The 13,073-nt window shown below is 44.8% G+C and overlaps 1 protein-coding gene across 2 annotated transcripts in view; it reads left to right on the plus strand.

The window, feature by feature from the left end:
• PAX5 (paired box 5) overlaps nt 1-13,073 on the plus strand; it is a 131,740-nt gene that overhangs the window by 68,258 nt on the left and 50,409 nt on the right. For both annotated transcript variants that reach the window (XM_030968636.1, XM_030968637.1), the window contains exon 7: nt 4,269-4,398. In XM_030968636.1, the coding sequence (XP_030824496.1) occupies nt 4,269-4,398 (130 nt within the window). The remainder of the gene's footprint in view (nt 1-4,268; nt 4,399-13,073) is intronic.

A 13,073-nucleotide genomic window follows, 5' to 3' on the forward strand; every position in this document is an offset into this window, starting at 1 on the left:
CCACTGCAGCCACTCCCCCCAGCTCTGTCCGCCAGAGCCGAGCCAGAGCAGAGTAGGATAGGGCAGGGGAGCACACAAGATCTGGTCTTGCCCCTCCTTTCAGTTTGTCCTTCTCAATCTCTCTTTTATATATACCTCGTTTCACATGTCTGTGTTTTCTCTCCTCCATGCTATGGCAGTGGTGCTCCATGCTGATGAGACAGTGCGTGGTACAACCGCAGGCAGTCATTTTTCAGGTAATTTCTAGGGTAATGAACACCCGTCTCTTGCTTTTTCACCTACCAAGCAGAAGGTCAGGCTTCCTGGCTGCACAAGGAGGGACCCCTGGCCATGATGGTCATTCTGGGCTGTTTCTCACCAGCAACAGTGAGAGCACACAAGTGCAGGAGCCAAATCAGAGATCCCTTCTGCTGCTGCCACCCCAATTAGCTGGAGAACCTCCTGGGAAGGGTCGGCAGAAGGGTTCAGCAGAGCGGTCTCAGTGAGGCCGTGGGGTGAGGGGCTGCTCCATGAGTGCTGCCTTCCCCTGGGGTTTCCTTTCCTCTCCAGATGGGATGCCTGAAAGGAAGAGATCTGCCTGGGGGGAATGGGAAGAGGGGACACCACTGTACCCCTCATGAGTGGTTCAACACCAAACACTGTGACTCCACAGCGTAAGAGAGGGGGTTTTTGCTTTTTCAGGGGGTTCTGGAGTCTCCTGGTCCCTCCATGGGAGTGAGGAGAGCTGCAGACAGTACCCATAGTGTGGTTTTAGGGTGAAGGCTCCTCTGCTCTGCACTCCTGATGCCCCACTCCTTGGGGGCCAGAAGATGCCTCTGCTGACCATCACCTCTCTGCAGTGCCTTGCTGTTGGCAGCACTATGTTTTCTTTTCTGCCCACAGGCAAGTGCTGGTCACTGCCACTCTGCCAGCCCCGTGCTGGCCCTGACCCCACTGCTTTGTGGTGCAAACTATAACTGCAGAGGTGGACGTGATGTGATGCGATGTGATGGGGTTGCTCCTCCACTGGGAATGCATGATGAGAGGGGCAATCAGAAGGGCTGCCCCTCAGCCTGCCCTTCTGCCTCAGTGCTGGAAGCAGTGGTCAGTGCTTGCTCCTTGTGGCTGCTAGTGTTCAGCTGATGGTCGTTCCAAGAAGGGATCTGGGCACAGTAAAGTAGTTGGGAAATCCCTTACAGTCAGAAAATCCCTTAAAATCCCGCTATTCTTACCTCTGGGAAAAGTTGCTGGGCCATGGCAAAAGACATGCAGCTCCCATCTGCAGGAAGTTATTGGGACCAAAAGCAGAGAAGGATCCTAGATCTCCATTTTGCACATCTTCAGCTCATTCCTACCACAGTGCTGCTTGTCTATGGGCTCTTCATCCACACTGTGCTGAGCAACCGTAATGCTTCCAGTCCCTCCTGCAAATGTTCCATGGTTTGGGACTGTGCCACTGTATATTGCACCAACTCACTATGGTGCAGTGACATGGAAGAGTACAGGGTACCTGTGTTGTGACTCCTGCCAGGTTATGCAAAACTCTGATTGCTGCTTGGTTGACACTAGAAATGGTCACTTTCTCCAAGCTCAGGGGGCTACTCATAGGTCATTTGCATGGTACTTCCAGGTCTTTCCAGGTTAAAAGTCTTAACTCTGGTCCCTTTTCTCCCAGGGTCAGTTCCTTGGACTCCTGAAGGGAAGCAAGCTATGGAGTTATGTATTCCTGTGTCTGAGAATTGTAGTTGAGGGCTTAGGCTGGTTCCAGTTGGGTTTGTAGTTTGGGATGTGCACCTCCTTCCTCAGTCCCCTCACGTGACCCGTGGCAAGGATCCCATTCCAGCTAGGTGCTTCCTCCCAAACTACACGTGTGCAGCTTTCACTTCGTAATTGGGAAACCACATTCATTCTCTGCCTGTTGGGAGGGGTGGATCTTCCTCACGGGAGGATCCAAAGAGATTTTCTAGTCTTCATATGGTGTGGTTATGGCTTTCATAGAGCAACATGCGTGAATTCAGGCATGCCTCCCCAGGGATTTGTATGTGCTCTTCTAGAGATACCAGAAATTCCAAACAACAGCACACAAGGACAGGTTTTTCCTCTGCTGTGCTGCCAGCCCATCCATGCTTGTGCATCCCCAGCTGCTTGGGATGTCTCTGCAGGGCTATTGTTTCTCTAATGTTTTGCCAGATTAGGGTTTTGGGGAAAGAAAAAATCTAGCAGTGCCTCCATATGTGCATGTACCCTGCATAGGGGAGAGGTGGGGTTGGAGACTCAGGAAAACATGGGATGGTGTGGGAAGGCTGAGAAATGCATTATAGTGGCATGCTGAATGAGAAGAAGGAGCTTTGATTGCACTTCCAGGAAGATGGAAGGCTGGTACCATTATCAGCATCCTCTGCAGAGGAGGGAGATTCCCAGGGCTGTCCTCTCCCAGGAGCAGAAGTGGGGATGAGTCAGAGGTGTGGGAGTCTTTGAAGCAGTGGTGGTAGAGAAAACGGCCTAGGTGAATGATGGCAAGGCAAAAGTGAGGGCACAGAGGGTGTTGGAGGAGGCTTGAGCTGAAAGAACTGAGGAACAGTACAACTTTAATGCAATGGTTATGTAGGATTCTAGGAAACAAGTCAGAGGACTCAGATGCATGGGCTGGGTGCAGGACAAGGGTGGCCAGCAGCTAGTCCCTGGTAAAATGTATTTAGCTTGCTCATCTGCAAGAGGTTTGTATGGGGGATCCTTCAAGGTGACTGGCTGTACTCCTAACTCATGCAAATGGTGTCTGCAGAAAAAACATGTTTATTACACAGAACTGTTAATACAGGATTATATCCATGTAAATTACCTTCTGTTTGAGTGAGACCTGAGCTACAGAGATACCAGCATGTATTCCTGGCTGAGTACTGAGTACTCAGTTAGTGGCAAAGTACTGAGTTAGTGGCAAGCACCACATTATGTGCTGGCTTGTCAGAGAAACTTGCGGGAAGAAGGAAGATGTATTCACTCAGATCAGCTTTTGTTTCCTTAAAAAAAAATTAACTTATTTTGATGTCACATCCCTGGAGCTGTACAAGGCTTGGTTGGATGGGGCCTTGAGCAGCCTGGTCTACTGGAAAGTGTCCCTGCATGGGAGGGGGCATATACAATAAACTGGTCTTTAAGGTACCTTCCAGTCCAAAACACTCTGGGATTCTGCGTTTTTCTGAGTTTTGTTTTGGTTACCCAAAAAACCCCCATGTGATCCTGGGTTCATCTGCATTTCTTCATCTCTGCACTGCTTCTGCATTGACTTAATCTTCAGGAATTCATTAGAGACTGGCATCACAGTGGCTGCTCTTCAGTTTCCTGTTCCCACTGTAGTTCTTTATTTGAAGTCAATCTCCAGTTGATATGGGTATGACTGCTGTCTCACAAATAGGGGATTAAAACTTAAAGGGCAGATAGCAGGGAACAGAGAACTTTGAAAGAAAACTTCACAGATTTGTGGAATGATCCTGACAATAAAAAATCATTGAAAAAGGGCAAATGAAGATAAGCTTTGTGCCATATGTATATACATCCTTTAGTTACATGTATTGGTATCATTGGCTATAGAACGCTGCAGCAATGGAGACTTAAACAGGGTTATAGGACACAAACACTCTGATTTCTGAGATCTGTGCTTGCTTACCATAGCCTCTTTCAGGTAATGAGATTATGAAATTATTTGGAAATGGCACAGTGTTCTTACTAGAGTCAGGTGATTTATTTTTAAATAACTTGGATTTAGAAACAGTTATCTACAAATGCATCCATTAAGCAAACTCTTTGTATATACATACCTTTTTCCTGTAAGTTATGAAGAAATGCAACATTCCTAAGAAAAGGGAAATGGAAAACCTGTTCCCACCTTCTCATTAGTGCATGTCCCCTTAAGTGCCAGCACTGAAATGTGGAGAGTGTGGAGGTTAAGAGGCATGAACATTTTCCTAAATAGAAAGTAGCTTGCACTTGGCAGGTAATATACAAATTTTCCTCTTTCAGGAAAGCCTTGTTACATATTAATGAGTTTGTCTTTGGTTTTATAAAGTAAACCTATTTTTGTGTTCTCCCAGAACACTGGTGATAAGCACAGACCCACTTATTGAACAGTTTGAATGTTGAAAAGCCCAGTGTAAATGGGCAGTGCCGTTAACACTGGCTGAACAAAGGATTTTTGAGTTCTGTATTGCATCTACTTTCTGTTGGCTGAGGCAAAAAAACCTCTTGATTAGTGAATTTATTTCCACTAAAATGTCTTTTGTTTCTTTTTCCAGGCAACAGAATACTCAGCCATGGCCTCACTAGCTGGTGGATTGGATGACATGAAGGCCAATATAACCAGCCCTACTTCGGCAGATTTGGGAGCAAGTGTTCCTGGGCCTCAGTCCTATCCTATTGTCACAGGTAAATGATTTTCAAACACTGGTAAGTAGTGTGAATTGTCTGTACCTTCATATTGCATGATGAGGTCCTTTATGGAAGAATTGTGTCATATGTGGAGTAATTTGCTCAAAAAGTCTCTTTTTGAATGTGATTTCATAGGAGCTCTTGTTGAAAGAGCTGAATGGCTTGAGTAAATCATTTGTGTATGTTTGTAGCTGACAGATGGAACCTCCATCCTCTTGTTCAGGAAAGGATGTGCCCCTCCACCCCAAAAGTACATCTTGAATACCACCGCATCACTGAAAAGCAGAATGCTTGCCTCTGCTTTTGGGCTTTGGAGCTATTTTTTTCATAAATGTGCCTGGTATGTTTGACTGGATGGAGTTTTTATGACAGTTCAAACTAGCCTGAATTTTGGAAGCTCATTTTATACCATTTCTGAATTGTACCCGTGCACTAAAGTTGAGCATTTAAATGAAAACCAAAGGCTGTTTGCTCAAGGAATGCCAAATCATCTGCATTTATTCAGCAGGTGTAGACAAGAGTTAAGAAACAGCTAGGGTCTGATAAATGCTTTGGTCACCTATTTATTTGGGACTGACCCCATTGCTTGCAAGAAAATTGGCCAAGTGGTAAGCTAATTATTAAATTGTATCCCAAATTAGTTGTGCAAGTCAGAAGAAAGGAGGGCTCTTAAAATTAAAGGCTCTGTGTTTCATAGGAATGTTAGCTCAGTGTGTTACTTCTATGTCTAATTGGTGCAAATTTCATTGGATTTTCTCTGTTTTGACAAAGATTGGATGTAATGCTTTATTTTGTAGCAACTGTGGAAGATTATACTGTTTTTTATAAAGTATTACAATGTCTTTAATGCCTTAAAATCTCATCCAGCATAGGAGAAGTTTTGAAAACAAGTGTTGTTACAAAGTTGTTTTAACCCAGTAAAGTATCAGTCTTCAGCTTTCCTTGACAAAGTTTAGGAGAATTCAGAAGAGATTGGAGAGTGAAAGAAATACATGTGTACCTTGAAGAGGGATAGGAGAGACTTCTTTCAATATCTGTCTGGTTCTGAATGGGTGGTTTGAGTGTTGGACTCACAGATAAGAAAGGTGTCTAGGGATGGATGGATGGATGGATGGATGGATGGATGGATGGATGGATGGATGGATGGATGGATGGATGGATGGATGGATGGGGATGGACAGAAAGAGGGACTTCTGGAGGTGTGTGGCTTGTAAGATGTAAAGAGATACAGCATTGATACAGATATATCTGTATGTCCAGCAGGGGTCTGTGCTGGAGCCAGTGTTATCTAATATCTTCATCAGTGACACAGATAGAAGGATCATGGGCACCCTCAGCAGATTTGCAGATTACACCAGTCTGAGAGTGCCATGACACCCCTGAAAGATAGAGCCATCCAAGAGGGACTTGGAAAATGCCTAGGAGTGGCCCATGGGAATCTCATGAAGTTTAAAAAGGCCAGATGCTGATGCTGCGCCTGGGTTGGGGCTACTCCCAGGATTGATCCAGCCAGAGGACAAACAGACTCACAGCAGCCCTGGGAGAAGGGCTTGGGGTGCTGGTGGGTGAGAGCTGTCCCTGCCCTGGCCATGTGTGCTGGGAGCCAGAAACCCCCCTGTGCTGCCTGACCCCCCAGCATGGGCAGCAGGGCAGGGAGGGGCCATTCTGCCCCTCTGCCTGCTCAGGTGAGACCCCACCTGCAGAGCTGCCTCTGGCCCTGAGGCCCAGCACAGGAAGGATGTGGAGCTGCTGGAGCCAGGCCAGAGGAGGCATCCTATTTGATCAGAGGGCTGGAACACCTCACTATGAGGAAAGGCTGACAGAGCTGGAATTTTTCAGGCTGGAGAAAGGAAGGCTTTGGAGAGACCTAACTATAGCCTCTGTCATCTTCTAAGGGACTGCTCATCCAGGATTTACACCTGGCCAAAATGAGGTTCAGCCAAAAACTGTTTTGGCTGGTAGTTCTTTCTTTACCATGGTTTAAGCACTTCTTACGTGTCTCACATTGCTACTTCCTTAGAGTGTAGAGAACTGATTGATCACATTTGTTAGAGTAAAACCTATTACAGAGGTGATGCTGCAGAGTTCAATATGGATTTCACAGAGGTTCTCCCTGTGATGTTACCTACGCTTGAGCTAAGGTTCCAAATATTAAATTTGCTAGTTCTCCTCAAAAACATGGAGTGGGCTTTATGAACAGCAGGCTCTAGAAAAAAAAATGCCATTAGTCTTAAATATGCCACAGTGACAGCTACAACAGAATGCATTCTTCAAGACATTGGGTATTTATATCTTTAATTTGAAAGTGCTGTAGAGTTTTCTATCAACAGCATTCAAAAATGTAGATTTACATGAGCATATCAGGAGTCTTCTAAAACCTATGCCTTTTGATAGGTTTGTGGAGGAAATTGTCTATCTGCTATACTTTCATGTTCTCTTTCTAATAGCCATAGGAATTGTTTTCTGGTGGTCATGCACTGGAAGCACCCAGAAATCCTCATCACAATCTGGGCCCATATTGTATGCCCGAGTCATGGTGCCTACTCTGAGGCTTCCTGAGGAGCTGAAAGGGCTGTGCAGGCTGTCAGGAGCAGGGAGGATTCAATAGCAAGCTATACTTTGTAATGTGCAAGGCATGTCCATTACAGTACACTTGCTGGTACATTTCCCACTGTAGTTCTGGACAGATTCCTCTATTTTCTCCCGTAATATAAGTCGTCTTTTCAGTCACAACTCTTTACCCATCCTGTTTCCTTTGTGGGACAGGGAATTTGGAAAAGGAGACACATTTATTGACCCTATTTCCTCTGTAAGCGTAAGGTGCATATTGCCATGGGACCTTAATCTGTGGTAGGTGTCTCTGAAAATCAGGAGCTGGGAAATGGTGCACTGCAGTGGTTATGAGTGCTAGGTCCAACAAATGTCTGTAAGAACACCACCTATTCTGCCTTCTCAGAGCTTTTTTTGTGGTCTGTGGCCTGACCAAAGCTGTGGTAAAATCCAGTTATTGATTTAGTGTTCTGTGGCTGGGATGGGCAGGGGATGATAGGGTATCAATAAGGTAACAATCTCTGGAGAAAGGTCAGCTTTGTATCAGCCCCACTTCAGTGGTAATGCCCTTATTCATCAGAGAAATCCTGCCAGAACCACCTCCTTGTCCTTGCCCCGCTCAGTTCAGAAGAGCCTAAGCCTCACAGATCTGTGATGGCATTTTCAATGTGAACTGCTCCTTACTGGAGAAGGAATGGCCAGCCTTACCTCTGGTCTTCTCTTGACATTCAGGAAGTTGCATTGGTTTTAATTTATTGTCTTTTTTTGAGTGTTTCTACTCTTCCTTGTTTCACACAGGCTGTCCTGTGATGTATGTGAACAAACTCAGAGAATGAACTTGAAAGCCTTGGGGGCAACATATTTTAGTATGCTAGGTAGTGTGTTTTCCACTGTAAAAGTGAGGGTTAATTGGATAAAAGTCCAGCAAAAGTCCTAAGTCTGTGTTTGGTGGTGTTATTGCCTTGAGGTCAATCTCACTTCTGTGTTGACATTCCAGATTATAAACAATTTTGTAACAGCTTCAGTATAATGAGATCAAGAGCTGCTTAAAACACTGCCAAATGAGTTATGGTACCCAGAGCAGCAGTGGTGGGAAACATTGCTTCTACTGGGAACTTTTCTGGTTGTGTGTGTGGAGCAGAGCTGTGAACACAACTGCATGATATTTCAACACAGAATGGGGCTATTGGTAAGGCTGAAAAGTAGGTAAAAAACTTAAAATATGAAAACCATGAGTTTGAGCCAGGAACACTTGTGTCTTTTTCTATAGCTGTATATGCTGTTCAAGCTTAAACTTTATGAGAAGCACTGAAGTACTCTGGGCTGCCAGATATGAAGAGAACTTAGTCTCTTTCATGGTGTCAGTCTTAAATCTGTAAGATTATAAAATAATTTATTGGAAGTATGTCTGAGAACAGAACTATGATTGCAGTTTTTCATTGCTCTTGTTACTAGGTTGTGTTGTGGGTGGCAAAGCATTGTTGAGATTTAAGATGGCAAAGATCCTCTGTGCAGTTGTTCGTAGAAAATGTAACATTTCTCTCTCTTAGCCAGCTGGCAGATCCAAACATATGGGATAGATATTGAAAGCTAAAGGGTTGCTAAACATTGACACTCATGCTAATACTTGCTGCTAAGGAGAAATGTAGTCACAGCTCTCAGTACTGCTTCATCGACCACCTCTGTTGTGCTGTGGGTCACCAGCGAAATCTCTGATTAGAGAACCATTTGCTTTCTTTGCATTGTTTTTATACCACATTATACAATAAGTTAAAAAAATCCCTTCAGTCACTTCATGCTGCCACAGCCTGTAAGGGCTCTCTCTATTTACAAGCCAATGACATAGGCCCAGCACATTGCTGCTGTTGTCAGCAGTTTCCAAGCAGCTTGTGATTGTTACTAATTACCTCCAGATGCATTTTTCCTGCTTTGACTTGCTGATTTCAGCATGGTTGGTGTCACTTTGAGAGGATAAAGCCGCGTTAAACTGCTAACTTTATATGACTCTCCAGTGCTGCGCTGTGGGTGGATTGATGAACCTGCAGCAGCCCGTCTGTGTCCAGCAGCAGGGTCAGTATGTTTTTGCAGAGCCAGGAGTGGCTGTTGATCAGGCTTACCTCACCCGGGGGCAGAGAAGCATCATTTACTGGACTGGTGATGGGAACTCTGTATCACTCCATTAAAAGAAGTGTCACAGGGCACAGTTTTGTCAGTGGGCTTTTTGTCTAGCAAATGATGGCGTAGAGGAGCCTGGTCTTCTTCCATGCTGGGACATCTCTATCACCCTTGGCTCACCCACTTTTCCTCACATGCAGGAGGAGACCAAGACTCTGCCAAGTATGGACAAGTTATGTCTTCTGTGTGCAAACTTGCAGCCACAGCTGGTAGTGTTATGTTCCTTGCTTCTTTTTGTGGTCAGCCTTGTAGACAATGGCTGTGGAGAGCCAAATCCATGGACTTTGCTGCCTATTTTGTATGCATATGAAAAAGGTGAGAAAAAGAGAACAAGAGCAGGATCAGCATCAGTTTATTATTTGGAAGAGATGGAGAAAGAGAGACATTCCCAATGGCTGTCATCTCCGTTATCTGCTCTGGCTTGCATTGCTGGTCTCTGCCACTAGATATAGGTGATCCCAGATGTGAAGCTGAACTGAACATAGAGCAGAATCCTCCACCCCTGGGAAGATCAGCCTGACCTTTTCATTACTGTGGATGTATCCAACATCTTAGGTGTAGTACATTGTGCCAGGTAGTTAGTTATTCGTATGTGGCACAGATCTGTGGCTAATGCAGGTAACAGGGTTATGTTTAGCAATCCATATTCCTGGAATAATGTTCTGTTTTTTTAGTTAGGGAAAACAGTTGCTAAAATGGGATAAATGCAGGTCAAAAGACATTTCTCTCTACTGTTCTGTGGTGAAATGCAGTGCTCAGTTAGCCTCTCAATGTGTTTTTCCTTAGGAGTGCTCAGTCTCATCTGCTTCCTGAGTCTTCATGCTACTTTGTTTGTGCCATCATGATGTAACTGCAATTTATGAGCATTGTTTTGCCGGGTTTTGTTGAATGGAAGGTAATATTTGTCCCTTCTGAATCTACGTATGAGATGGTGGAACTGCATGAATTCTGAGGCCTTCAGTAAGAGGAAAGAAATCACTACTCTAAAATCCCAGGCTGAGCTCTTGCCAGGATTAAAGACTAATGTATTTCAGCACTTAGCTCAATGCAATCCAAAAGGACTTGTTTTTTTTAACAAGAAAACAAGTGGGAATAGGATGTAGATCACTTCCAGAAGAGTGGTAACAGATCATTCTCAGCCTGTGGATGGAGGATTCATCTCTAGAAACCAGACTTTGTCTGGAGGGATCTGGGGAAACCCCCTGATTCCACAGGCTAGAGTTTAGGTATTGAATTTGGACTCAACACCTACTTTTTTGCATAGCCAAGTTAGCTGGGCTGGGTGAACTCCAGAACTTCTTCTAATCTCAGCTGTCCTGTGTTTCTGTGGTTGACTCTGTGGTTCCATGCTTCTGGGTAGAGCTGTGTGTCATTGCTTCTTTGGTGGGATTGGGCCCAGGGTGGCTGTGGGACAGCCTGCAGTCCATATTACTAGGACCACTGGTACCTTCTGGGTCTGCCTGTACCAGCCGGGGCATGAAAATGGAGTAGGTGGTTAAGGAAGCTTTCTCATAATTTATTTTGCTTTTTGTACATGATTTTAAGGGAACATTTTAGAGGTACCACAAAACATGGAAGGAAAATATGGAGGTTTTGCTTTCCATTGCTTCATTTTTGGGGGTGGTGGTTTTGAATCTTTGTATTCTTTTCCTTTTTCCAGCCAGACAATCATTTAGTTTGGGAAAGGTCTCCAAGATCATCAAGTCCAACCACTAATCCAGCGCTGCCAAGTCTATGATTAGCAATGTCTCCAAATGCCTACATGTCATTTAAATCCCTCCAGAGACATCACTGTTGTGGACAGCCTGTTTCAGTGCCTGACAGCCCTCTCAGCGCAGACAATTTCCTAGATGTCCAATCTAAGGTTCCCCCCTGGTGCAATTTGAGACCATTTCATCTTCTCCTATTGCTTTCTAGTGACCAGGAAAGGATACCAGCCTTCAAACTCCTTCCCTGGGATTCTTGACCTGACAGAACCTCTCTGATGAAGATTGTAAGGGCTGTGTTCCTCTGGTAATGGCTGGGAGAGTGTAAGCAGAAGAGAGGACATTTGGGTTGTGTAAATATCTTTAAATGTGGCCTATTTCTTTTTATGGCTTTGGAAATTAGCAGTCTTAGGGGTACACAAGAAAAATTAAGGGTTCAGTCTTAAGAGTATGTGGTGAGGTATGCACATCCAGGTAGAATTGTTGTGGTGTGATGTCATGGTTTGCCCCAGATACCCTGGGTTTCTCCTGGAAGATTTCTTCCCCAGGTGTGTCAGCCACCTCTCCTTTCCCTCCCTGACCCCTGCTGAGCACTGTCTGTCAATCCTGGCATTCCAGAAGGGCGTTGAGTGATGGGCAGATTCAAGAGATGCCCTCCACCCCTGGGGGACATTTGGGCCATCCAGGTGTCCTTTGTCCCTTTGTCCCTCCCCTCCTGTCCCTGCTTGGTGGCTCCCCACCCCTTCCCTGCCCCTCTCCCCGGGGTTAAAGGAGCAGCAGCCACGGGCTCAGGGAGTTCTGCTGGAGCTGCTGCTGCATTCAGAGGCCTGTGGGCCAGGATAAAGCTCTGGATCCAAACCCTCCATCAGAACCGACTCCTTTCCTTCACCATGGCCTTAAAGCTTCTCCACCAAGGTAAAGCTGAGCTCCTGCAAGCCTGGGCTGGTCTCCATGCACCCAGCTGCAGCATCCAGCTGGCCAAAGGTGTCTCTGGGGTGAAACACAACAATGCCGCTGTTTGGTTCAGCAGCAAGGGCCAGACAAGCCAAGGCATGTCCCGTCTCGCTATATTGGTAATTATTCCAATATATAGAATATTTAACCAGTCTGGATAGGTGAGGTGGAATGTGGTCACAGACTGAACCCTTTGGCCAACAAAAGAAGGAAAGGCTAACTTTCTGTGCTGGGTCTTAGCTGGATTCTGGGTACTCATCCCACGTCAGAACTAAGTCACAATCTCTTCCCAAGTTCCACTTGTCTTTAATTTTTAGTTTTGCTGTGCTTAAGACTAAAGTTTAACTCTGCTTTCTGAATGTAATGCTGGCAGGAGCCAAGGAAGGAATGCTTTTCCTCTGTCTTGAGCTGTATTTGATCTGCCTGTTATGGACCATTTTTGATGGGCATCTGAGACAACTACGTATTTTTTGTGTCTGGTTGAAACAATACTGTGACATTTAGGAGCAAAAAAAGCTCCAAATAGATGCCTTTGAGGAATACATATTGAAACAGAACTTTCTTTCATGCACACCTGATGTTTACAGTGAAGACTGCTATTATTTTAGAGGTGCAAAAGTGTGATACAGGGTTAGTAATTCATTAAGAAGAAGTAAAAATATGCCTTAATAATGATGGGAAAAGCGTTGTGAAATCTGCTGGTGGCAGTTCCTGGGGGAGAAAGGGGATGTTTATTTTAATTTGTACATTACTGTAGTCAAAAACAATGAACCTAAGAACCTATGAACCTATCTAGCTGATTCGGCAGTTGTAGGTTGTTTATTATCATGAATTCAGGTCTAAATCCAGATCTTGCTGACCACAATGAGAAACCTGGTTTCATTAGAAAACACTATTTGTCCATTAAACAAGTAGCAGTTACTACTTTGTATTTTAAGAGTGACTGGGACAAAAATGTTGTACAAAGATCTGTTGAGGAGGATGACAATTTAGGTGGCTTTGCAATTGGAAATGCCAAGGTCTGGAGAATAACAGTGTGGGAAAACATAAATTATCCTCTATCCTTTATACTCTGTCTTTTCTGAGAAATAGAATTTCTGTGTAGAGATAACATAGATGTTTATAGAGATTTGAAGACCCTCTTTCAGGCATTTTTGAGCTCCCTCTCTTGGGAGAGAGAAAAAAGCAGAGATCATACAAGCACAGAAGAAATTCACACTGTTGTGAAGTGTTACACGGGCCTGTTGATATGTGAGGCTGGGAACAGCCCACACACTTTTTGTCTCT

Source organism: Camarhynchus parvulus, chromosome Z (assembly GCF_901933205.1).
Source record: "Camarhynchus parvulus chromosome Z, STF_HiC, whole genome shotgun sequence".
Taxonomy (NCBI): Eukaryota; Metazoa; Chordata; class Aves; order Passeriformes; family Thraupidae; genus Camarhynchus; species Camarhynchus parvulus.